Source organism: Brienomyrus brachyistius, chromosome 8, assembly GCF_023856365.1.
Source record: "Brienomyrus brachyistius isolate T26 chromosome 8, BBRACH_0.4, whole genome shotgun sequence".
NCBI lineage: Eukaryota > Metazoa > Chordata > Actinopteri > Osteoglossiformes > Mormyridae > Brienomyrus > Brienomyrus brachyistius.
Window position 1 is genome coordinate 17055711 of NC_064540.1, and position 27322 is coordinate 17083032.

Genomic DNA, 27322 nt, shown 5'->3' on the forward strand with positions numbered 1-27322 from the left:
GGCATCAGTGAAAAGGTGAAATTGCAGTAAGGGTGTGTAGACTTAGATAACCTCTGTATATTGCATCACATTTTAAATTGTTACATTGATTATATTTTTGTATCGTGGGTGAATGCAGGATTTCCAGGTCTTGTCTTGATTCAAACATGGTTATACTGCCATACCAAAGGAAACAAAGTACTGTTCTTTTTGAACACTGGAATTTTATAAATCTGTTTTATATTTATATTACATATATACGTTATCTAAGCGTTTTCACTTAGATAAAAGTATAGCAATTTTTTGACCTGTTCATATACCTATCACATTTGCAGAATATTAGCAGAAGTGAAATCAGTTGAGCTTAGGTGAAAGTGTACAATGTTTCCATTTGTAAATGTATGATTTAGCTAGCGTTAAAGCAACTGGAAGACTTGATTATTCCTTCTGTGTTTGGACTGAAATTCCCTCCTTAACGGGGTTTTCTCTAGGCACAAATCATAGCGACAGTTTCTGGGCGCTTCTCCGTTCAATTTCATGAATCTGCCTTATCACCATGGCAACAGACTACTTTTTACAAAGAGAACTTCATTTTCTTTAATCCGTTGCAGCTGGAGATATGAGCATTGTTATTGAACTGTTGCTATGGTTACCAGTACTGTTACAACTGCAATTTTGCTGGTGCTTTTTATGTTGTATGTAGTTTGCATTTGTGCTTAAATTTCCTCTCTGAAAACTTAGATGTAATAACAAAAATTAGAAAAAAAATCAGTTGATTCAAAAACGGATGTATGACCAGGTGGCATTCTGTGTAGCTGGTATATAATGATGCCTTCTAGAATATTAAGCCAAAAAACTGCTTATTTTTTCATTTACTATCTGCTTTTCAAATGTAATGATTTAAAACATGCATGTTATTTTCACTGATTTATCTGGTTATCTGAAGTAATAATTTTAGTAAAATATTTTTAATCGCTTGATTTTGATCATTAATCTGTCTTTCAGGCGACTGAACAGCACGCAAGGGGAAATCCGAGTGGGTCCCAGTCATCAAGTATGTTTCAAAGTGCAACGTTTCGGTGTATATAAATTTGCAGTATCTTATGACCTGTCCGTGCAAATGTACCAATCGATAAAGCTTTTTAGTACATATTTTTACTTGAAGCATTTTACATAGGTTGTTTTGTATTTATTTTAAGGATCAGACTAGGTTTACTCGGACTATAATTTGTGTTTATAATTTTGCTTATAGAAAAGCTTCAAATAGTACTTGGCAACCTTGGGGAATAATTATGATTGGCCAGTATCTCAGTACCATGTTGATATGATACAGTTTGAAGATTTAGCTTACTCTGGGTAAAGGGTTCTCTTTCAAATCAATCTTTTATATGCAAACAGATGTGTAAATGTTCATGTTTAACATATTTAACCATCAGCTCATTTCAGCACAATTACATGAACAATCTTGACAGACTGTCGACTTGTGTTTTTCTGGTGGCATTTAGTTTTATATATTTTTTTTGGAGTGCTTAGTTCTAGCTTGTTACATGTTTTCTTATTTTAATAGCCTGTCCTTTTGCTCTGAGGCGTATGGCCAGCCTGGGGGATGCATTCCCCCCTTCTCAGCTGATATATGATTGCAGATCTGTCTTTATGTCTGCAGGCCAAGCTTCCAGAGCTGCAGGCCTTCCCACCTCTGAGTAACCATCCTGTGACTGAGAATGAAGAGCTGGTCTGGATGCCAGGGGTTAATGACTGTGACTTGCTCATGTATTTGCGAGCTGCCAGGTGACCAAACACACTGTGCAGGGCTATTTAATTTTGGTTTCCTTTGGCAGTTTAACAGCCCTAATATGAATATTTGTGATTAGCGCTGTTTATTTCAAAGCCTTGTGTTTTTTGACTGTGCTTAGCACTTTCCCCGTTTCCTTCTTTCAGGAGCATGGCTGCGTTTGCGGGAATGTGCGATGGAGGTTCGACAGAGGACGGATGTTTAGCTGCTTCACGAGATGACACAACACTAAATGCATTAAATACTGTAAGTAAGGACATAAGAACCTGACTTCAGTCTGCTTTGCAGTCCATATTGAGGCTCACTAAAAGCCAGCAATCTTGGCACTGTATGCCATAACTTTTCTAAAGATTGTAACAAGTCCCGTGAACATACTCGTGTAACAGGAAATTATAGTGTAAATCAAGTACAGAATCATGGTCAACTTGTAACACTGAACTTAAAATAGTCTTATAAAGGCACATAGGCATTGGGTCCATTGTTTGATGCATAATATTTTTCAATATCACCTCTGATAAGGATTTGGATAAATCTGAAAAACAAATGAACGCATATTTATCATACTGTCTTCAGTGATACATTTTCTTGGTTGGAATTGTTTCATTTTTCATTTAATGTGCAGAGGGGATTAATATCATTCTTTTGAATTGTTAATTTTCCGCTAAGATAGAAAGAATGAATGCAAAGTGTGAATGGTGGTCTCACTTCATCGCACTGTTTCTTCACAGCTACATGAATGTAACTATGATGCAGGGAAGGCCCTCCAGCGTCTGGTCAAGAAACCTGTGCCCAAGCTAATTGAAAAGTGCTGGTCTGAGGATGAGGTGGTAAGGGATACTAGTCATGCTGTTATTTTGTGAATTTTTAATAAGCAGTCCTTCTCGTCTTATGCCAAAAATTACAATGAAGAATGAAACCTTCTAAAGTTCTTGTGAGAACAGGGTGATGCATGAAGATGCGTTTTTCCATTGGATTTCCTATATTCAGGCTGTATTTCAGGCTAGTTCTATTAACCGTACATGTAGATGGATGTTAGTGTGACACTTCACACTGGATAATTGGCTTTCTGTAATTCTTTTTCTTGTTTTGTCCATTGGACACATGTAGTCTGTTAAACAGTGATGTTGGTCTCTAAAGGAACAGTTGTCCATTAAGATGCAAAACTTGCACGCAAACGTTAAACGTTGTGGTGTGATATAGAATTCAGAATATAAATGTGTATTTGTTGCTTTTCGTCAGATTGCCCTTTGTGAATGGTCTTCTGGATTAATGATAAGAATTTAATTCATACGGTATAATTAATTTAGTATAATTCTTTGATACAAATTACAAGGAAGCCAAGGATGCCCTTCTGCACTCTTTGAAGCTCAGATTAAATTATTTTTTATTTATTTTTTTTGGACATGAGGATTAAAAACAAATGTGCAATTTAATGCACCTCTAGCAATTGATTTATTTTTTTTTATTGAAGTTTTCTTTTTAGGTTTTGTTTACATTTGTCTAAGAATTTGCTTGTCTAGCGATGCTGATTTTTAACAACTTCACATTAGCTTCTTATTTGCATGGGTGTGATCTTTGGGATGATAGTATGGTATTTGATAAGTACCTGTCCGATTCAACTGTTATGGTTTTTTTTTTCTTTTAATCAATCCTTTCTACTCCCATATGCCACGTTTGCTTGATCAAATGGTTCAGATTTTTTTAAGATGACTTTTCTTCAGGACGTCATTATCGCTTCCTTCAGGTTTTTCCCCTTTCTCCTTAATTTTCTCTGCGGTTTTCCCCATAGTGGCAGTTATGTAATAAGGATCAATGCAAAGAGCCAGTTCTGTGAAACATTTCCTGACAAAAGAGCCCTGTTTCAGCCTAGCGCCGTGCAATTTGTTACTGCACTTGCGCTCCCTCCCCAGACCCTCCTCTTCTCTGTTGCCTAGCAACAGAGGGCTGGAGCTATCAAGACTGGGACAGAGTGATTCGTAGAGCAGATTGGTGGGTGATTTATTAGCTGGGCTGTGAGTATGGTCGGCTCCAGCAGCTGAAATGGAGCCTTAAACTGGAGCTGACATAAAGGAGGGCTGTAGCTGAGGAGGTCAGCAGTTATGCAGCAATGTAAGCTGCTGAGTAGTGTGAATATTTCTGCAGCTTAAATTGCAGTTTTTCCTTGCGATAACCTTTACATCTATAAAGGATTGTTTGTGGTCATTATAAAAATTGTGTTCTGTTATACTCTGTTAAAGCGATATTTAAGAAAGAAAGCTTATTATCATGTGGCAAAATCTGAGACTAGCCGAGAAATGCAGACTGCTCCTGAGCAGCAGGCTGCCTCGTTCGATTCTCAGACCTGTTCATTTCATGCTCTGCATGCTCTTTAAGTACTCAGCATTCAAGGGCCTAATTACCTAGATTTATAGATATCGGTCTATCAGTGTACACAGTGCTTTCAACTCGCTAAACACTGTTCAGCATTTGTTGGAGTGAATATATGTTAAGAAACAATCCTATTGAAATTACTAGAATATTATTTGTAAAATAAGTGATACAACTAGTATGGTTTTCGTATGCTGTTTTTTTCTTTATGGGAATGAAAATTTAAAATGGACATACATTTGGCATTTCCCAGTATAGCACATTTTAATAGAATGAATATGGTACTTCAAAAGTATACAATTATAGCATTTTATTACTATTGCCCAAATTCACGATACCTCTGAGCATAAAAATATTTATTGGAAAGCAAAGTACAGGACCAATCTATTTTGCTGTCTATTATGTCAGAATTTCATCATTGAGCTAAACATGTTACACTTGTCTTCTATTGTTTGCTGGGATTTAAAATTGATTTTAAATCTGGGCAGATAATTCTGCTTATAAAACTGGTTCTTGTATTGCCGGTAGGGTTATTTAATATCTATTATCATTGATACCATTAATTTTGAATTGTTTAGAATTGCTATGATAAATTTCTTCTGTGTATTTTATCCAGGAAACATTGTTTCAAGCAAATAGAAACAAGTATGTAGCAAAACTAGTTTAAATTTAATTTTTACTGTAACAATTATGAACATAACTGTATATGTACCTGCAAGTTATTTAATTAACCATTCACTTCAATGAATTAGTAATGCATGCATCTGTTTAATATATAATTGAATCCTGTGGAAGTAGCATTAGATGTATAACTAATATACATACATAAATCCTTACTGCACTTAAATGTGCTTCCAGTTCATTTATAGTCAAGTTGAAATGAGTTGGTCTGTCTATGAATTAGTGTTTCCACAGCTTCGCTTGTCTATGCTGTTCCTTCCAGTTTTGCAGATTGATTTCAAAAGTCATAATTAGTGTATTCCAGGTGAAATTAAGTCATAGGCTTTTAAAATAATTTCCATATTTTTTCTGAACACACATTAGTTGGTGAATCGCTTTATGAATGAAAGGTTTTGGTAGATAACTGTATTGAATGTTAGACTAATGTGTATTTAACATAAATTTCCACTGCTTTTTTCTGTGTCTTTATTAACATCAGTTGAATATAACTTTTTGGTCCACTGGCATTTTGTATAGTTACATTTTCCCAATATGTTCTTTTTTCCCTTTAATACATGTTCCAGTCATTTGCTTACATAATTTGAACAAGCCGAATGAGTATTACAATAGTCAACATGGGCAATGACCATGTGCATCGATAGACTTTAAACTGTTTCATCATCATTCAGGCAACTGAGAAATAAATTTTATTAACCCAGTCTCTAAATGCCACCATATTGTGTCCAGCTCTAAATAATTTATAAACGTTATAAAACTCAATGATACAGTCATCCCGCAGACTTACCATTGTTACAGATTATAGATCCATGTCAGTTTTTCAGTACAGCACTTCAATTCATAAGTACTTGTTTTACACAAATTTCTCACTTGTGTACAAGCTGCATATAGTCCCTAATACTGCAGAATTGACTTCCTTTCTGTTGTTAGTATGGTGTCTGGTGACCTGGCAGTTAAAAGTGAACCGTAGTTTGAGTTTGAGAACCGTAACCGTATATTTGTGTCCTGAAAAGACTTGCCTGTGAAAAAGAGCAGCATTCTCAAATGTGCAGCCCTCTGCTCCATGCCTGGTTTTCTGTCTTGCCCTAGACCACAGGCTGCCTTGCAGAAGGATCACATGTAAAGCCTTCCCCTTTGTAGTGGAGGGGCAGAGAGTGACAAGCAAATTCTTGCTTGTAAAAGAAAAAAGCTGTTCACCTCCCAAGACTCTGGATTTTAACCTTGAATAAGTTTCCCTCTGGTTGGATATAAAAATTAGTGCCTTGTTCTCTTTGGAGTTTGCCTGTTTTTGTGGAGTTTCTTGGAGGAAATCTTTATCCAGGATTGCTGAGGGCTTGTGTCGAACAAGAAAGTAAATCTGACGAAGGTCTGGTCGGCTGTCTGTGAATGTTTTGTGCTTTTTCCGTTGCATGGGGCTATATTTTTATCTCTTATTTTTGTCTCTTAAAGGAACATAAATGTTGATTTAGATATTTGTCTTTGTTTTGCCTTTCGGCTTTTCAAAATTCAGCTGTGCCTTTTTCGCGAGTATATATTCTGTGGGTTTTTACCATATTCATGAATTTTTGTTCTGTTTTCTCTTGTACTTTTATCGTATGACATGAGTTTGTCGTTTGTGTAATTTTACACAATTTTTGTCCTGATGCCCATAAAAAGTATATTAGGTATAAACTGAAGTTGGTTTACTGATTTTTGTCACTTTTTCCTTCATTATGGTTTTCTTGCAGATTTTCCCTTGATACATTTTCATCACATGTATTGATTTGAGTGTGAATTTGAAGCTGCATTTCACTATTATAAAGCGATGCAGTTTATGTACATACGTTTCTATGCAATTTCATTGCTTTTAATTGTATTTCTCCATTTGCTTTTCTTTGTTAAACACAGAAACGGTTCATTAAAGGCCTAAGACAGTACGGAAAGAACTTCTTCAGGATTCGGAAGGAACTGCTCCCCAACAAGGAAACGGTAAGGTCTACATTTCCAGCAGGATTTCTGTACTCTTTGTACTTTATAATTTGAATGTGTTTTATGCAACTTCCATGCAGACTTCCTGAATTTAAACAAAAAGAGAAGTGTAGCCATGATAAAAGGTCTCGGTTTTGGGCATGTTGGATAAATCATGTTGGATTAAACTGTAACCTTTGACCTGGAACAGATTTTTGAGCTTGGTGCACTTTAAAGCTATTTTTGCTTCTCTGCTAACTTCCCAGCTGTTTTTAGTCTTCGAAACCCTTTCATTCATAGATCCACAATGCAAATTTAGCTGAGCTTATCTTCTCTGAGCCTCTCTGAAATACACAGGGGCATTTCAGACATTTCCCTGACAAGATTAACTTTTTTTTTTTTTGCCTTAATGTGAGTCTTTAGTGTAACCTTGCCTATATTTTTCATTCTTTGTAATTTTCGGCTGTTAGGATGTGTCCTGTGTTATATATCACCCAAAACGGTTTAATGACCATCAGTTGTGCAAAATAAAAAAATTTCTCATTTTAATAACACGGTAAAGTCTAGACGGACCCACATGTGTAAACAGGTTGTCAATGCTTGTTTCTTCAACATTAAGTAAACCTCATTCTGATTATAACAAATATGTTATTTGAACGGATTTGTTGGATACTAGGGTTTCTTTTTTTTTTTTTTGCTGACTTCTTAAAATGCATCTTAGACTCGTCAGCTGCCTGCAGGTCTCCCGCATTGGGCGAGTTTCCACTTATGTGTTCTGTGGTAACTCTATTGCAGAGCACAGTATGCACAGAGCATTTGAGGATGGGAAATATTTCTCAGAGGCCTGGCCTTCTGTTTTCAGGCGTCTTTCCTGTTTCCAGTACTGCTCTTTAAGTAGATGGAAATTTTAAGCTGTGAAATAGGAAAAACAATATCTTTAAATTTTATTACCTGATGGTAAATTTTATTTTAAATGCATCATACGGAGCTTGACACTTGAAAATCTGCGTCAGAATGGATGTAACATTGGTTGCATTAGTTATGGATTTTTTATGAAAATAATATTGTACCATGTTTATTTCATTAACTCTTATATGGGATGATGTTATCGGTACCTGCAATCTCAACGTTATCTTGGATGAAGGTAATAAAATATGTGAACTGCCCAAGATGTGGACGTATTGTAAAAATTCTACCTGTAATTCCTCGGGTTATTTATTTATTTGAATTCTTGTGAATCCCTTATTTTAAGGTTGCCACGCAGCCCATCCTTTCGTTTGTGTTTCGTTTGTGCGTTTGTGTGAAAAAGTTAATCACCTGGAAATTCTTAATTAAATGAAAAATTGTGTTGGTTTTCAACTTCTATATAGAAGAGATGGACTGTTTGTGTTCTGTGCCAGTGGTTTCTGTGCAGCTATTGTCATATTTTCCTGGTTGTGTAGATTTTACACACACCAAACAAAACTTGTTTTCACTGCACATTACTTTTAATACTGAAATAACCATCCTCTAGGGCAAATCATAAGTTGAGCTTTATTATTATTATTATTATTATTATATTTTATTATTATTTGAGTACAAGCACAGGAAACCCTTGAGTGGTTTTATGAGGAGACTGGCGGGGGACAGAAATAAATGGATAATTGTTAAGAATACTATCAACTGGGCTTCTTTAGTAACACAGTGCTTATTGTGATTTTCTGCCTGATATCGAATTATAAATAGAAAGAAAAGTCTTCAGCTCTGGTCATCGGGTGGCTTTTAAATATACGTAATTGTAATTGGCTTATTATATTACATCATACAAACAGTGTGCTTTTTCATTTGTCGCATGATTCAGTGCCTGTAAATGACCCAAAGCATGTGATTATGCGTGGACGTATGTGATTGCTGAGGCCTGGCATCCCATTCTGGCTGTACCCCGGCTTGTGCTCTACTTCTTGGAGGTTTACAGCCTGTATTAGGTAAAGGATTTGGAAAACAAAACCTTTGCCGAAAATTAAACTGTTACGCTTTTAAAGGATTTCTATTCAACATCCGCCTAAAATCATTTTTTACAACCCAGTCTAATACTAAATGGTTAGCTGAATCAAAATCTACATTACAGGAGTTCCCCGAAAACTTGGTTGGTTACCTCATCTCACTAGACTGTTTAGTTTTGATAACTGCTTATTCATTTGGTGTTACGCTTTGATCAGTTTACAGGGCACTAATACTCACATCAGTCTATGTCTACTATTAATAATTTTGAAATACAGAACACAAAAGATTAATGTGATAAATATGTCTAAATAAAATTGTACCAACTTGCTTTATCATTTTAGTTCTTTTCAATGTCATGCAGGGTTGGTCAGTAATTCATTGTGACCAGATTCCTGTAGTTTCGTCCAAACTAGTTGTCTTGCTTTGTGCTATCGTGTTAACATATAATATGGGAAAGCCATGATTTATAAAATGCTTTAGTAGTGCCCTGTTTTTGTTAGTTCTCCTGTTTTTCATAGAACTTCTGTAATTAACAGACTGTACAAATTCAACTTCTAACCATGTGACCTGTGGATTTTTTTTTACTACTTGCGTAGCTTATAACGTCATAGTTGTTTCTAGTGCAAAAATGGTAGTCCAGTCAATCTTCATGGAACCCTGAAGTTGTTTGCAGGAGACCTGGAGCCTTTCCCAGACAACACAAGAGGTCCACCCTGGATGGCACGCCAGCCCATTGCAGTAATATACACTCCCTGAGTCTATGGGTATTTTAGAGATGCCAGTTAGCCTACCTGTGTGTCTATGGGCTACAGGACAGACGTGCAAACTCCCCACACTCAGCAAATGCTACCCACTGAGCTGCCACGCCGCCCAAACACTGAACAGTCTGCTTCAGCCACATCTGGATCTAGATCCTAAGTACAGTGTGTAGGTTGAACTGAAATAACAGCTTTCAGTCTGCTAAACACGCCAGGGAGAAGCCCTGGCGAACAACAGGATTAAGTTTATTTCCCTTTTTCCCTGCCTCATGCGGGAGGGGAACCTGAATAGTGGAATTATGAAGGACAAGATGAAGGAGAAGTGGCAGGATGAGAGACAGAAAGAGCCCTTTGCTGTTCTGCATGGAGCAAAAAGAATCCTAACACTTTCCACATGCTGGGCTTATGATCTCTGGAGAGGCTGCCCTCCCTTGGCTGGAGTTGTTCCTGCAAGTCATCCTGGGCTCAGGCCTTGATAGGAGCATCGCGGTAATGGATCTCCTGGGCTGGCAGCCAGGCCTGCCCTGGCCATCCCTGCCCTGATTAGCTTTGTTTCCAGTGCAGCTCTCGGCCTGCACCAGGGACTGTGCCAAGTGTACGTTCCCACCGCTGTGTAAACACACCAGGGCTGACTGGCTCACAGGAATGCCTTTATATAAAAGTGAAATGGGGGGAGGGGGTTAAGGCTCCACTGATTTCCTGTATTTTGCAATTTTGACAAATTCAAACCATTCCCTCAGTGTCGAGCCTAACCTTTTCTCACCAAGTCAGCTTTGTAATGCCTGTAATAAGCTGTTTTGAACTATAATCTTTTTGTTTTCGATATCCTAGATATTTCTTACAGTGCAGAAGCTATTGCCAGATGAACAAAGTTTATGATTCGGTATAGGGCAGTTATGGTTTAAAGTCGGGGTGTTTGGCTGCTTTTTCTGTGTCTTCTCAAAAATAGTCCTAGGCTATGGAGCAGGGGTCTGCTCTAGCTGTAGACATCTTAGGAAAACATTATCTTTGTTGAACTGCTGTTGCAGTGAGGAAGGAAGATACAGCTGAAGGAGAGCGTGTCCGAAATGCAGTGTGGCGAAGGCAATCGCAGCTACAGCTTGATGTAGTTTCTTAGTGAAACATCTTCGGATTGAGAGGCTGGGCTGTTTGGCCCCCTCAGGCCTTGTCATTTTCTTGGCTGAAATGGCAGAGATTATAGCATTTTCCGAACAACCATGTAACAGATGTTTGCCTGAGTACAAGCTGTACAAACGTCAAGTATAATTCATGGCTGCCTCCCCGTTCCTGTAGCCAGGACCCTAGAGCAGCCTGTGCTTATAAATATTTTGTTTCAGTCATTAATTAAACCTGCTACAAGGGTCCCTTGTCCTCATCTGGCAGCAGCTGGCGTGAGCTAACAGAGTAGCTTCATTATCATTACTAGTGACCATGTGGACAGTTTAAAACTACTTGCATCTTTTTGCACAATAATTATTATGATAATGGAAATGTTTAACATTTTTAGTTTTCCCTGGGACAATGGAAGGTGCTTACTATTTAATTTGTTGACTTATCTCCCTTCTACAGGTAAATATAGCAGTAATGTAATAAGCTTGCTGGGCAATATGGTATTAAAGAGGTTTTCTTGTCCTCCTTACCACTAGCAGTCTGATCGTCTGATGGCCATTTTATGGTAGGTCTGGTCTGTGAGCAGGAAGCGGCTGATTTTCTCCACATTTGCAGCCCCTGTTGCCGAAGTGCCTTTGCTGCAGTGCACTCTCTCTCCCTGGCAGAATTGCTTACTACTAGGAAAAGCACTGCTGATTCTACAAGCTTTGCATCTTTGACCTGTAAAATAAGAGCTTTATGTACTTTTCCAAAGCAAATTCACAGCACAGCAGTGATCATCCTATTTAATATCCTTTCCTAACATAAGGTGAAACCCAGGGTGTGGGGGAATTGTTTGTTAGGTTGGGAATGTGTTGGTAAATGAAATTATTATTCATATATATTCATTACACATGGGAACGTACTATACACCAACATTCAAATAAAAAAAATGTATTTGTTTGCTTGTTTTACCTTTATTAACATTGTTATTGTGTCATGAAATGGGATAAATTTACCTGGAAGTATAAAAGTTCCCCAACAAATTAGATTTTAGCTGTAGCGTGAGACTGCAAAGTGCTTCATTTTAACTCTTCATTTTGTGCAATGCATTTTGACTTACTAGTGGTGGGGTTACATAAAGAGATTGATATTTTTAGGTTATACACTGAAAAGGTGATGTGTTGATGGTTAGATATTAGCAAAGACTTAATTGCTTATAAAATGAAGCTGATTTGATACATTAAGCTTGATTTTTGTTTGTTTGTGTGTTAACCTGTAACTTGTATGTTTTCCTCAAACCATTAAATTCCTATGTCTTATTTGCTGAGAGCTGGGAAATTCAATATTGGCTCCATGGTCTCAGGCCTATCAGGTCACAGAGCCAGGCGCCGTCTTTCTGCTGTTTTGCTGCCAAGTTTTCAGCCTGTAGTTTCTGGCTTTTACTGCCAGGAAAAGTTGTCACCCTGATCTCACCAGGCACTGAGTTTAAAGACCAGTCCAAGGAGCTAGAAGTTTGTGCACGTTCGGCTTCAGAAAACATGCCCTGCATGTCTGTGACTCTGCTTTTTGTGGGCAGTCCAGCTTTCCTTGTGGGACTGTGTGTTCTTGCTTGTTTGTGTGTTTGGGGTGTGTGTGCGTGTCGATTCTGCTTGTACCCCCATTATTGCTAAGATTTGCTGCAGATCACTGTGAGCATAAAGTGGAATTGATATAGAGACAGAGCAAATATAAAGATATATTTAGAATGAGGGAGATGACCACTGTCGCTTTGTGTTCTCATCCTCCGTTGGGTGAATGACCCAGATGCCTGTTGTTTAATGGGCAGTGTAATTAGCTCTAAAACGAAGAGTATTTTGAGATGTCCTTTAATAAAAATACTCCTTAGAACTAATTTGGATATTCTTATTTTTACTTTCCTTCTTTTTCTTTGGTTTCCATTGACAGACATTTTCAGGTTTATTTTTTCCATGACTGCTTATACCACTGACAAACTGGCTAAAGGAGTATGATTTTGAGTGGAATTCCTCTGCAGTGTTAATGAGTATGAATACTCATGAGGGTTATGGGTCAAAGGAAAGGTAACGTATGTTGAAGTTCCTGCAACAGCATAAGAAGATGAAATGGTTCACAAGTTCTTTGACCCCCAGACTGCCTTATGGGGGCAGCGTTTGCAGCTTTGTTAATGTCTACATTTTAGCTGTACATTAGGCATATGTTTCCATGACTTTTTGGGGATGGCTTATAGATTTCCAAATCGGAACAAAATTTAACATAGAATTCAAGTGTGGGCCTGAGGCTCAGTGGAAAAGTATACCTTTTCCTCCTCCTAAACTGATCTGGGAACATTCACTCTTTATTTTTGGTCAGCGACTTCTGTGCTAGCCCTTCGGGATATTCCCGTGTTCCATATTACATTATAGACCACGTGCACCCTGTGCTGGTCCCTCGGGATATTCCATATTACAGTATAGACCACATGCACCCTGTGCTAATCCCTTGGGATATTTCATATTACAGTATAGACCACATGCACCCTGTGCTAATCCCTCGGGATATTTCATATTACAGTATAGACCACATGCACCCTGTGCTAGTCCCTCGGGATATTTCATATTACAGTATAGACCACATGCACCCTGTGCTAGTCCCTCGGGATATTGCCAAATTCCACAATGATAATTCTCATAAACGCTGCTAAACAAGTTCCCCAGTCACCAGATGTAAACAGCATTGAACCATTCTCCATATCCATCCCACAAAGAACTGGTGGCTTTTCTTGAAGAATGGTTTAATACGGAGATCAGTATACTAATACACACAGAATGTGTACAGCAGTACTCCAAGAATTGTCTCTGTTCTGAAGGCAAAGGGTGGCCCTGCTCCTTGTTAGGTTGTAGATATTAAAATAGGCAATTGTTAGGTGTTATGTTATTTTGTGTGCTCCGTATATTCAGTGAGAAGCACATCATGTCTGTGAAGAGGATTTTTTGTGGCATGTTCCTGTTTGATGAAAATGAGGCTGAAGTTCTGTGAGGCTTCACTTCTGTGATGTTTTTCATACATACTGAAATAATTTCCTTTGTTGCATTTATCCCCTAGTTTCATAAGTATTTGGACAAGTGACGGGTATCTCTGATGCTCAGCTCTTCATTTTTCTTTACTTGTGCACATATAAAATCTGTCAATCTGTAGGATTGATTGTACCCATTGATGTCTTCATCTTCATGTCATTGTTTTTAATTAACCAGTGTCCTTAATTGTGTTTGTTTAGCTAAAGTGAAGTACTCACATTTATAATTTGAAAATGTATTATGGCGATTGATTAGTACTGGGTTTGTGGCTTCCATCCCTGAACTTTCTCTATGTAGCAATTTGCATGTTTTCACTGTGAGCCTATGTTTCCTTTAATTTCCCCACGCAGTCCAAAAACATGTGGTTTGGTAAACTGACATCTTGAAGCTGGCCATAGTGTGTATGCGGTTGTGTACCCTGCAGTAGACTCCTGTCACATCTAGGGTGTTACCCCAATAATGGCCTGCTCATTCTGGGATACGTTCCAGGCTCACTGCAACCCAACCCGGGATGGGCAGTAGAAGATGGAAGGATCGGTGGAAAAACACTATAAAAGAATGGGTTAAAAGCGGCATTAAATACATTCGGTATATCTGGAGTTTGTCGGACTATGTTTTACCTCAGTAGTTATTTTTTTCTTTGTTTGTGATGTAGTGTATATTTAGGGAGAAAGGAGTTAAGTTAGTGCTCTTGGTCTGAAATGAAATGCATGTATTATGCAGTCTTATGGTTTATAGGTGAGTAAACATTTGGAACCTCGACTCACTGTAAAGAATGCTTGGCAAAATTACACATAAGATCAACCATTATAACGGACAAGCTTACCTAAAATGTGAGGCGATTTGGGAAAACGTGGATTTTGGAATAATACTGTTTAGGGTTGGTAGTCATGTGGGTTCCGCTAAGTAGGAGTTTTAGTGTGTACTGTGAGAAAAGGAAATATCTGTGTTTGCGTGTGTCTGTTTGAGCTTTAATCTTTTGGTTTGCTCACTGCCCATTGTTTGCTGGATTTATATGGGCCATGCCTGAGCTATTGTGCTGTGTATGTTTGATTAAACCTCAATTCCCTGGCAGCAGAGGGGGCAGAAGCCATTACTCTCCCCAGTTGTCGTACTGGGCTTCCACCCGACGTGCCCTTTTGTTTGCGTTCATGCGCCTGCCACCCAGGCAGCCATCAAAGCACTGATCCTAATACCCCTATAGTCACTCTGCCTCATCGCTTAATCCTCCGGCAGACAGGCCTGTAGCTATCACACTGGTCTCCCAATAAAGCCCGGCATGGAGCTTTGTTTTATCGATTCGCTTTATCCTCACCCCGGTGTCGGCGGTTCCCCTCTCAGTCATTTTTGTCTTGGGTCTGAGTCACAGCAAAAAGCAAAACCGGTTTTTCCAGGCAACAATGCTGTTTTTTTTTCTAGTCTCTGCAATGAGATTTAGTCTTCTCTTGAATTGTAGGTTAGTTGCTCGTCAGGGGGTTGTAGAGTCATTGTAAGGGCTCGGTGTAACTATTTCAGCACACAGCAGGTCTGCCTTTAAGAACGTGGCTTGAAATTGAGTTTTTGTTGTTGAGGCAAAAATGTACCATTACTTTATACAATATTTTATGTATTTTTATTATAATTCTTGCTTAGATGTCCACTCTGCAGTTTTGTTCCCATGCTTGGGGTGGGTAGTTGAAGGTGTGTTATATTGTTGCAGGGCGAGTTGATTACGTTCTATTACTACTGGAAAAAGACTCCCGAGGCTGCAGGATCCCGGGCTCATCGGCGACATCGCCGGCAGCCCATTTTCCGCAGGATCAAGACGCGCACTGCTTCCACTCCTGTCAACACTCCCTCCCGGCCCCCATCCAGCGAGTTCTGTACGTCTCCATTTATTTTGTTTTTAAATATTTTCTGATGTGACACTCGTATGTGTGCAAAATACTCATTTTAAGTATTATTACACTAAATGGCCAAAAGAATGTGGACACCCTATTTTAGTTGGATGAATTACCTAATTAATCCTCACCCATTGCTGTCAGAGGTGTGTAATTTAGCACACAGCCATCTCCAGCAATAGCAGAATGAGTGGTCATACGGAAGAGGTTAGTGACTTTCAACTTGGCTGAGTCACGTAATGCCACACTCATAACGAGTCAGCTTGCCAGATTTCTGCCCCGCCAGAGCTGCCCCGGTCAACCGCAAGTGAAGTGATTAAGTGGAAACATCTGGAAATATGTTCAGTTGTGAAGTAGAAGGCCACACAAGCTCACAGAATGGGACTCAATCACCCACCATCAATACCCAACCTGAATGGCTGCAAACCCACCAGCAATGTCCCAGCATCTAGTGCAAATCCTTCCCAAAAGAGTGGATACTACTATAGCGACAAAATTCATATTAATACTCAGTTTTGCAATGAGATATTGGACAAGCTGCCGTCCACATACTTTTGGCCATATAGTGTTTTTTTAATTAAAAGACTTTGCTCTGGGCAGGATGGCAGATGTTGCATGACAGGAAGGATTGAGGGATTTTAGCTGCAGGAGTAGAGATTGATTTACCAGAACTGTGAGGAAAAATGAAAAATAAAACCAGCCTTTTTAGTTTTAGCACGAGTGAAAACAATGAGGTTTCAGACTTTGATCTGGGTGTGTTTTCTGGGCCTGAGGGGTGGAATAAAACAGAACTTCCTGTTGTATAGTTGGCAGGTACTTGCTTGTTTTGCTTCCTGCTTAAATATTCCCTTATTTCTAAAGGCACAGAGATTGAGATTGCCGGTCTATTTCATATGGTATACAATATCTAGCTGTCATGTGAAGCAGATTTTCTGAATTAGATTAGATTCAACTTTGTCATTGCTCAAAGTACAAATACCTGGACAATGAAATGCAGTTTTGCATCTTATCTGAAAGTGCAAAATAGTGCAAAAGTGCTAAGGGCTGTAAAATAAATAAATGTGTGATAAATTCTGAAACTGCTAGTAATAACACTTAGTGTCAAAATGCAGTGCTCTGCTTTTTAAATGCTGCTTTTTTTCTTTTAGTGGATCTCAGCTCAGCCAGTGAGGATGACTTTGACAGTGAGGACAGCGAGCAGGAGCTGAAGGGCTACGCCTGCCGTCACTGCTTCACCACCAGTGAGTTCCCGCCTGTCCTCATCAGCACTGTTTCTCTCAAGCCACCACGCAGTCATACTTAGATCCTCTAGGCTGTTTCTAAGTTTTTCTGCTGCTACTGTTGTTTTGTGTGTAGTTTGTTTAGCAGGAACATATTCTGAGCAGTAGATGCTTCAGTGGCTATTTTTGGTTAGCACTGTGGTCTCACTTTCTAGATTGTGAGTTTGATTGTTACCCTGCCTCTGCTTGGATAGAGTTTGCACGTTATTTAGTGTTTGGTGCAGAATCTACACAGCTAATAGAGCCTTATAGCATGCATAACAATTTGATTAATGTCTCATGCAATGTATGCAAGGTTGTTTTTTGGGAATTCCCAAATCTCAGTCAGCTGTTTCTATCGAAAGTACTGCATTGTGGACATCCAATGAAAGCAAGCTATTTCACATAGGTAACACAGTGTCATGCAGTAATGTCACTGGCTCCGGTTGGGCCCTGTCGGTAACGGCATTGGCTCCGGTTGGGCCCTGTCGGTAACGCCATTGGCTCCGGTTGGGCCCTGTCGGTAACGCCATTGGCTCCGGTTGGGCCCTGTCGGTAACGCCATTGGCTCCGGTTGGGCCCTGTCGGTAACGCCATTGGCTCCGGTTGGGCCCTGTCGGTAACGCCATTGGCTCCGGTTGGGCCCTGTCGGTAACGCCGTTGGCTCCGGTTGGGCCCTGTCGGTAACGCCGTTGGCTCCGGTTGGGCCCTGTCGGTAACGCCGTTGGCTCCGGTTGGGCCCTGTCGGTAACGCCGTTGGCTCCGGTTGGGCCCTGTCGGTAACGCCGTTGGCTCCGGTTGGGCCCTGTCGGTAACGCCGTTGGCTCCGGTTGGGCCCTGTCGGTAACGCCGTTGGCTCCGGTTGGGCCCTGTCGGTAACACCATTGGCTCCTCAGCCTCGAAGGACTGGCACCACGGGGGGCGCGAGAACATCCTGCTCTGCACAGACTGCCGGCTGCACTTCAAGAAGTACGGAGAGCTGCCACCCATCGAGAAGCCGGTCGACCCGCCACCGTTTATGTTCAAGCCCGTGAAGGAGGAGGAGGATGGGCCTGGCGGGAAGCACAGCATGAGGACTCGACGGAGCCGGGGCTCGGTAGGCCCCCCACCCCAGTCACAGGCCCTCCTCTTAAGGCCAATTCATACTTCACTTTTCTGCACTTCATGGCTAATTTTTTTTTTTCAACAATTTCATAATTCTGTGGTAATCTATTTTCCTGTAGTATTACCCAAGGTTTGCATTACATCTGCCCTCACCTGGTCTGGTGGAGTATCACTGCTGTTTACATGCACCGGCCGTGACCGTCTGCATCCACAGCCCAATTTAATATGAACATGAGCCTAACTAATTTAGCTAAATTTAACAGGACTGTCATTAGTAGAGTGGCTTGAAATTGGGGCTTTGTGTTAGTGAAGGTGGGATGTTCTGTTACTTCCTTTAGAAATGTTATTTTTCACTTTTGTTTAGATGTCAACTCTGAGAAGTGGTCGTAAGAAACAGACTTCCAGTCCCGATGGAAGAGCGTCGCCCACAAACGAAGACCTGAGGTCCAGTGGTAGGACGTCACCCAGCGCCGCCAGCACCTCCAGCACTGACAGCAAGACGGACTCCATGAAGAAGCCCATCAAGGTGCCGCGTCCCTCAGCTCTTAGCTGTCCCACCCTACAACAAATTACCATCCATTCCAGTCCATCGGTGGCTGCATTGTACTTTTTCCAGTTAACAGTGGTATTGTCTTGTATGCCATGTTAGTATGTTTCCATTTGAGGACATTGTGGAAGATAGTTTCAGAACTTTGCACTAAATGGGTGGTTGTTGTCCACAGAAGATTAAAGAGGAGGTATCTTCCCCAATGAAAAGTTCCAAACGGCAGCGAGAGAAAGGTGCTTCAGATACAGAGGAGACTGAGAGGGCAACAGCAAAGAAGTCAAAGACTCAGGTGAGACCATAGCAAATGCTTTGTACACCGTTTGAAGCAAAAAAAAAAACTCATGGTCAAAATAATTGTAATTCAAATTGTTGTCAGTATATCAATGGGGCTTGTGGGGTAACAATTTAATGAATGCTACCCTGATGGGTCAGACCAAAACAATGGGGGGGTGTTTATGACGCAGGATTTCTCAGTTACCCAGGTTAACTTAAGATAGAAGGCATGATTATTCAGTAAGAGCTTAGGTAAGGAGCGTTCCTATTGGACAATCGTAAATTCTAGCTTAAGTTAATCCTGCTAACTGAAGTCTTGCTTGGTGGAACACCCCCCTGGATGAGAGTAGGAGGTTTTGTTCATACCGCTCCCTCGTTCTCCTAGGAGTTAAGCCGTCCGGATTCCTTGTCGGAAGGCGAGGCCGAGGGTGAGGGTGAGAGCTCGGACAGCCGCAGTGTGAACGACGAGGGTAGCAGCGACCCCAAAGACATCGACCAGGACAATCGCAGCTCGTCACCCAGCATCCCCTCCCCGCGGGACAACGAGAGCGACTCCGACTCCTCTGCCCAGCAGCAGCTTCTGCAGGCTCAGCACCCTCCTGTCATCCAAGCCCAGGCTGGATCCCTGCAGGCTGCCCCAGCTCAGGCTCTGCTCCTGCAGCTCCCCCCAGTTAATCCTTCCTCCCAGGCCCAGCCAGTTTTGGCATCTAACCCCCAGACCTCCATGCCGCCACAGCAACCCCAGGTAGCTCCGCATTCCCTCATCCAGGGCGGCCCCCCCCTGCACCCTCAGAGGCTGTCCTCCCCTGATTCGCCGCTGCAGGGCCTGTCTCAGGGCTCTTCTTTGTGCCAGCCAGGTCTACAGCCTATCCAGGCACCGCTGCACAGCCAGCTGCAGTCCATGCCGCACCCACTGCAGCCTGGTCCCTCCCATTTGCCACACCCACTGCCCCCTCAGTCGTTCCCCTTGTCCTCTCAGTCGCAGGTTCCTCCCCAGCTGCCCCCACCTCTCCCCGGCCAGCCTCCCATTTCCGGGCATTCTCAGCAGCTCTCTCCGCACACACTGCATTCCCAGGCGCAGTGCTCCGTGCCGGGCCCAGCTCAGCCCCCCCGAGAGCAGCCACTGCCGCCGACACCCATGTCCATGCCTCACATCAAGCCTCCTCCGACCACTCCCATCCCGCAGATCTCCACCCCACAATCCCATAAGCACCCTCCACACCTGTCTGCACCACCTTTCCCACAGATGCCCTCAAATCTCCCCCCGCCACCAGCCCTCAAGCCCCTCAGCTCACTGTCTACGCACCACCCACCGTCAAGCCACCCCCCGCCGCTGCAGCTCATGTCCCAGAGCCAGCAGCTGCAACCCCCTGCGGCTCAGCCCCCTGTGCTCACACAGTCCCAAAGTCTATCCTCCAGCAGCCTCCCCCCTCCCCCGATTCCTCCTCTGCCTTCCTCAGCATCCTCCACCTACCCTGTTCCCTCTCAGCCTACCTTCTCCACGCACCCCTTCATCCCCAGCGGGCCGCCTTCCTCTGCTCCTCCCTCTTCCTCGGCTTCCATGCCCATCCTGCAGCCCCCACAGTCGTCTTTGGCCACGCCTCTGTCGGGCAGCTCTTCTGCGGGGGCTCCTCCCGTGCAGATCAAGGAGGAGCCGCTTGATGAGTCAGAAGAGCCAGAAAGCCCACCGCCTCCTCCCCGGAGTCCCTCCCCTGAGCCCACCATCGTCAACACGCCAAGTCACGCCAGTCAGTCGGCACGGTATGCACCGGCGACTTCCATTTAGGGCACTGCCAGTATTAAAAAGTACACCTTACTTCCCCACAAAAGAAATTGAGCAGCGAGATATTAAAGGAGCAGTTTACCACAAAATCATAAGGATATGTTTTAGAGGGGCTTTCACGCTATATATCCATCAAGGTTATTCTACTGGGAGTTGCCTAGATACCAGCACTAAAGCCCCTTTAAAACGCATCTTTTTCAGTTTTGGGATGAACTGCCCCTTTAAGCTTAAGCTGAAAAATGTGAAATGTGACGTGTCTTATCAGGTTGCATATCTGGAATAAATATCATTTAGTTCTTATCGCTGCTGATAAAGATCAATTTCCTTTGATAATTTGAAATTTAATTTCAAAACCGATCTCAATTATGAGAGCAAGTGCTTTTCTTGGCTGCACATTAGTACCCTGTCTGTTGGTCGATTTGACTTTAAAAGCTTGCATAAGCATGGAAAAATCCTTCAGTAATCTGCTGTCTGGGAGCAGGCTGAAAAAACAAATTATCTGATTGCTAGTTCTTAGCAATGGATTAGTTACCTTATTACAGCAATTCTCCATCACGGTGCCTGTGTTTAGTCTTGCCTGTTATGCTGTTCATTCAAAGTCCTGTAAAGGCTGTTTATGGATTCCAGTGAGCCCATCAGAGTAGAGAAACCTGTCACACTGGCAGCCCTGCACAATTCCAGGATTTGCCTTTCACACCCCACCCCCCCAAAAAAAGAAAATCTGACTAGTTATTTTAAACCATAGAATATTCAGACACCAAAATATTCTTACTACATAAGAATTTTGTAAAATGCATGAGTGAGTGGTTAATATGCTTTTTAGAGACCTGATACTATACTTTTTAAAAATAATATTCATATTGATAAAAAGGAAAATGTTCTGTTTTTTCTCACCCCAAGGTTCTACAAACACCTGGACAGAGGGTACAACTCCTGTGCTCGGACAGACTTCTACTTCACCCCCCTGGCAGCTTCCAAGCTGGCCAAGAAGAGGGAGGAGACGCTGGAGAAGGCCAAGCGAGAGGCAGAACAGAAAGCTCGAGAGGAGAAGGAGAGGGAGAAGGAGCGGGAAAAGGAAAAGGAGCGAGAGAGGGAAAGGGAGCGCGAGCGGGAAGAGAGAGTGGCGGTAAGACGTTTACCTACCAACTGAGGTTTCTCTAGGTCATTGTGACGGAAGGATCAACAGCGTTAATTGTTTCTGAAGGAGTTGAAAGATGATGAAGTGTTAATTTTTGAGTGTTTACTGATCACATTCTGATTTTGCCGAGTTCAATGTGTCCCTGGGGCAACAAGGGAGGGGCTTGCATTTCACTGCTTTAACCAATCACAGTCTTCATTGTATGACATCACAACATTAGTTAAAACCATTTTTTTATGTTGCATGGTGCACAGATTTCTAACTTACTTGTATGTGCCGTTTGTTAAGGGACATGTCATAGATAAACATAGACAAAACAAAATTTGCTTACCTGCAAAGGCAGTACGGAGCAGTTTAAGGGTGTGTCGTTATTTCATGGTGGTGATAAGAGGTTTGAACCACCAACCTTCCACTCACAAGCACAGAGGCTTAGCTTGTTGAGCCATACACTGACCTGATGGTTGGACACCTGGGAGCATTGACTTTGAAAATGAGGAAAAAGACAAACCAATATGATGTCATATTATGAAGACTGACTGGGAAGGAAAAAAAAAAAAACAGAAAAAAAAAAACAAAAGGTGAAACAATTCCCTCCCTTCTTGACCTAGGGGCACGTTGCACTCAGTAATTTCAGGAAGTCCGTTTACTGATGAGCTGTTTTGCTTGACCTGAGTAGTGTTTTTAATAGGCTCCTCTCTCCATGCAGAAGTGCTCCAGCACTTCCCATGAGGGCCGGATGAACGAGCCACAGATGGTGGGCCCCACCCACATGCGCCCATCCTTCGAGCCCCCAACCACCATAGCCACCGTGCCGCCCTACATCGGGCCGGACACCCCCGCGCTGCGCACGCTGAGCGAGTACGCCCGGCCGCATGTCATGTCGCCCACGAACCGCAACCACCCCTTCTTCGTGTCTCTGAACCCCGCTGACCCGCTGCTGGCGTACCACATGCCGGGTCTGTACAGCGCCGAACCGGCCCTCCGGGAGCGGGAACTGAGGGAGCGCGAGATGCGCGAGAGGGAGATCCGCGAGCGAGAGCTGCGGGAGCGCATGAAACCCGGCTTTGAGGTGAAGCCGCCTGAACTGGACGGCCTGCACCCCGGTGCCAACCCCATGGAGCACTTTGCGCGGCACGGTGCGCTGACACTGCCGCCCATGGCCGGCCCACACCCTTTCGCCTCCTTCCACCCGGGCCTCAATCCCCTGGAGCGGGAGCGGCTGGCGCTGGCCGGACCCCAGCTGCGGCCCGAGATGAGCTACCCGGAGCGGCTGGCAGCTGAGCGACTTCATGCCGAGCGCATGGCCTCTGTCGCTAATGACCCCATCGCCCGCCTACAGATGTTCAACGTGACGCCGCACCACCACCAGCACTCGCACATCCACTCGCACCTGCACCTGCACCAGCAGGACCCCCTGCACCAAGGTGAACTTTCATTTCATTTAATTTGCTGATGGTGTTTTGTTGTTTGTCAGTTTGTTTTTCGTGCATTTTGTTTGTTTGTTTGTTTGGTTTCCTAGCCTAGAAATGACATCTTGATATGTTGTTGTTTTAATATATATTAATATTCTTATATGTGACCATGCATGTGGATTTTCAGCAATTAGCATTGTTTATATTAAAAATAAAATATATCACATTAAGACATTGCTATGTATGTTTTTGCTCTGTATTTTCAACCAAAAATCCTGACACACAGCAGGTGGTGGTGAATGTCTTGTGTGTCCCCCAGGTTCTGGGGCCCATCCGCTAGTTGACCCCCTGGCAGCTGGACCCCACCTGGCCCGGTTCCCCTACCCACCTGGCGCCATCCCCAACCCCCTGCTGGGCCAACCTCCCCATGAACATGAGATGCTACGTCATCCCATGTTTGGTAAGTGAGCTGCTGCTTTCCTCAGTTTGTGACTTTATTCCTATTCGCTTATGTGTGTTGGTGTCTCTGAATTCCCTGTACTGTGTGATTGTATTCCCTCGCAATGGCATGGTGGGCTCTCCTGGGTTTCCCCCATCCATACGCCGTGCTGTACTGGTTAAGCAGTCATAGTATATGGATCAAAAAATGGAAGGAAGCATTAATGTCTCTTGTGTTCTTGCTTGCATTGCATGATGAACAATGTGTGGATTGCACATTGACGCCCTGTTGCTATTTTTTATTTTTTTGCCTGACCCGTGGCATGATCTCTGCCCACAGGTAACCCATATGCACGAGACCTCCCTGGAGCATTGCCCCCACCCATGTCAGCTGCGCACCAGCTGCAGGCTATGCATGCACAGTCAGCTGAGCTGCAGCGGCTGGCCATGGAACAGCAGTGGCTGCACGGGCATCACCACATGCACGGGGGTCCACTGCCGGGCCAGGAAGACTACTACAGGTGAGGGACTGGAGGGGGGGCCCAGCGTTTCAGCATTCATTACGAAACAAATACAAAAGTCATGTACGGATTATTAATGTTTGCAGTAAAACTTGCTTTATATGTTGCGTAAAGGTCATTAAAAGTCACCAGCAGTAGTCAAATTAATTGAACTAAATACTAATATAAACGTCTTTGTATTTGTCAATAATATATGCAACTTAAAGGTCAGCACCAGCAATAGTAAATTAATTTAAAATTAAAGTGTAAGTATAAAATTGTAAGTGGTGATGTATTTGTGCCTCATGTATATGTGCTTGACGGCCTAAAATGCAGATTGTTTAATGCTGCTTTGGATTTGTTTTCCAGCCGCCTGAAGAAAGAAAGTGACAAGCAGCTCTAACTTCCTAACGAGCGTGAGGCCTCAGAGAAACGGAAACATGGGACACTGACTGTCAGTGCAGATCTGGGGAGCTCTTTCCTTTCCAGGAAGCATATAGGAAAGGACTCCATGAAGATCTTTTTTTTTTTTTTTTGCTTTGTGCTTTTTTTTTTTTAAACATTAATTTGATGTATACTTTTTGAGTATAGACATCTGCAAGACTGTTTGACTTCACTGCATGAAATACTCAAACATTCCTACGGTTTTTGTAGGCGCTCAAAAAAAAAGAAAACCAACCGTACTGGTCACCTTGTCACTGTGCTTAACGTAAACAGAGCAGTTAAGCCATTACATCCGAAACTTTAAAAGTGCTTTCTGAAATTCAGATTATTTTATTACATAGGATAGTTCCCTCCCATCAACAAAGATAAAAATGTTAAGCATGGCTTTTTTGGGTTTGTAAATAATATATATTAGGTGTGAACTTCTAACACAGATGTTAAGCCTCCAATATTGTAATTATCAAGCATTATCCCTTTGTCTCAAAGGGGAGCACGATGGCATTATTTGAGCAGGAAACGGGCAAATAGCATTAAAAGTACCGAGTGGTTGTAGCTCATCACCACAACTCAAGACGGGGGGGTGTCTTCTGTCATCTTTCAGAACCGAGACATTTGGAGACTTTAATTTCTTCTGCTTGGCTGTAAAGATTTATTACAGTGTCGGTCTGACTTAGTGTTTCACGATGTCTAAAGAGGAGAGATCCTGTGATCGGCGACGCAGTATCAGTGAGGAATCCAGGGAGCCATATGCACTGAATATACTACATATATATCACCATGGCTTTGGTTTAATCAAACATGCACTTTTAACATATTGGTAATATTGCTTCATGGGGAAAAAAACATTTCTTGCATTGATATTTATTGAATGGGACAGGTGACATTTATTTAAATAAATTGCAGTGCTGATGGTGCCAGCTACCTGTCCTTCTTGATCTTTCCTCAGCAGAACACTGTGGACATAATGGGAGTAAACACTTCAACAGACGTCATCGGCATACTTGCTTTTAAGTCACAGAAATTTGTGTGAATGAAACTAAATCTTGTAATTAGTTCACTTTCTATCCTCTCGGCTTTCCTGACTGACATAATAGGGCTTTAAAAAAAGATCTTGAAATGAAACAACATTTCTGGTACCATTTTCACTGTGATGTGAGGCATGCACCAGACAGACACGATTGGCTGCATGGGAGGTTGTGTTGAAGGAGCGGATCTGGAACCCGGGACATAACTTAAATCAGCCAGTCAGTAGTTTCTCTCGATGTGGTTAATTGCTTCTTCCTGGTGTGTCTTCTGTGGAGCTGAGGGCAGTCTATATGCCACTGCAGACTGTTATGCTAGTAAATATAATACATATTCAGACTTGTATGTCAGTCTTCTTACTTTTTATGAACATCAGAGATGTGCTTGAAATAACATTGAGTTTTATTATGACAAATGAAGTTCAGATCCAGTTCACTAATATTAAATATCCCATCGAAATAAGTGGATAACCAATTGGATTGCTTCCTGCGGCTTCAGTTTGCCTGTCTCTGTCTTGATACCATGTTCTCCTCACACCCCCATGATTTTTTAAAACCTTTTTTGCCTTTGTGTATCAAGCCTATAATGTTGAGTGTTGTCATTTAGTTTCTTGTTTCAGAGTGGCAGTAACAGAATGTAAATTCAGACTGCTAAAAATTTATATATATACCGGTATCTTGAAGCTTATTGTATATATTAGTAGTTCACCATGGGATAACACAATGTAAACAAAAGGTAGAAATTAATTAAAAATTTGTGAGTCCTGTGTTTTCTCCATTTAAGTATTTTGTAATTTTTTTGAAAAAATTGTGGAATTGAAATAAACTTAAGTTACACCACAGTGTTCCTTTTTGGTGCCTTCTTAGTCTTAGTGCCTATTTATATTTTTATAAGCAAATTGCTTATGTTAGAAGAGCTGTACACCAGACCTGACTTTAGTAGATAATGGTTATGTTGACAAATCAAACACTAGACTATTATAAATAACTTCTGCTTTCTATAAGACAAATATGGCTGGTAACATTTGAGACTCCGGTACCTATTGGGTATTTTGTGATGACATTTTTTAAATGAGCTTTAATGCATAAAAAAAGCAAAGAAATGGAATATAGAGAAAGATTGGAGTGAAAATGTGCCCAGGCGCTACTCAAATAGTGGGCAAAGTATCGAGTCATAATTCGTCTGTGGTTTGGAGAGTCAATAGCTGAAATGTTTTTTTTTTTTTTTATTTTAAATACACAATTCTGACCCCTGGTGACCAGGGCCGTCATTGCATCTTCTGAAGAAACATCTGTTTACCTGAGGGCTACATAAGAACCGGGAACTTTTGTTTAGAGCAGCGTTTCCCAATCTGGTCCTTGTTTTTGCTCTCACCCTGCCCCCTAACAGACAATCCACATTTCAGGAGCTGGGAGAGAGACAAAAAACACGGACTGTCTGTAGGTGCCTGAGACCGGATTGGGGAACACTGATTTAGAGTAAAGGATGTGCATTATACAACTCCTCCTGTACATCCTTTGAGTGTCTAAAGTGTTTTGGTTTCGTCAGTCTTCTGCTCAGGACTCCTTTCTTAAGCATGCTATTTTAGTGGAATTTCACAGGTATAGCATAATATTGTGTCTGACATAAAAGGATATTCCCACCAAGGCCTCTTCTGGATCCATATGACAATTGCTGCCAGTCGAGTGCAGATGAAGGTAATGAAAGTATGCTGCATATGTCCTAATGTTGGGCAAAAAACCTTCCTGCCCTAACGGTGGCAGTTCTTTTGTGTTTGGCAGCCTCTCCTGTCACCTTGAGTCTTTATGCTAATAAGAACTGAAAACGTTGCGTCTGTGAGGAAGGTGCTCAGCG

At 42.0% G+C, this 27322-nt stretch overlaps 1 protein-coding gene across 10 annotated transcripts in view; it reads left to right on the top strand.

Annotated features, from left to right (window-relative positions):
* The window catches only part of LOC125747797 (arginine-glutamic acid dipeptide repeats protein-like), a 111590-nt gene extending 85281 nt beyond the window's left edge, over positions 1–26309 (top strand). For 7 of the 10 annotated variants that reach the window (XM_049023300.1, XM_049023296.1, XM_049023297.1 and 4 more), the window contains 16 exons: positions 985–1033; positions 1643–1767; positions 1918–2017; positions 2500–2598; positions 6704–6784; positions 15367–15529; positions 16696–16788; positions 17703–17902; positions 18275–18436; positions 18633–18746; positions 19116–20491; positions 21414–21639; positions 22358–23075; positions 23353–23523; positions 23842–24022; positions 24371–26309. In XM_049023300.1, the coding sequence (XP_048879257.1) occupies positions 985–1033; positions 1643–1767; positions 1918–2017; positions 2500–2598; positions 6704–6784; positions 15367–15529; positions 16696–16788; positions 17703–17902; positions 18275–18436; positions 18633–18746; positions 19116–20491; positions 21414–21639; positions 22358–23075; positions 23353–23523; positions 23842–24022; positions 24371–24404 (3892 nt within the window). In that variant the 3' untranslated portion in view covers positions 24405–26309. The remainder of the gene's footprint in view (positions 1–984; positions 1034–1642; positions 1768–1917; positions 2018–2499; positions 2599–6703; positions 6785–15366; positions 15530–16695; positions 16789–17702; positions 17903–18274; positions 18437–18632; positions 18747–19115; positions 20492–21413; positions 21640–22357; positions 23076–23352; positions 23524–23841; positions 24023–24370) is intronic. The other 3 variants (XM_049023302.1, XM_049023305.1, XM_049023301.1) reach the window with 2 other exon arrangements.
* Positions 26310–27322: the final 1013 nt, after the last annotated feature.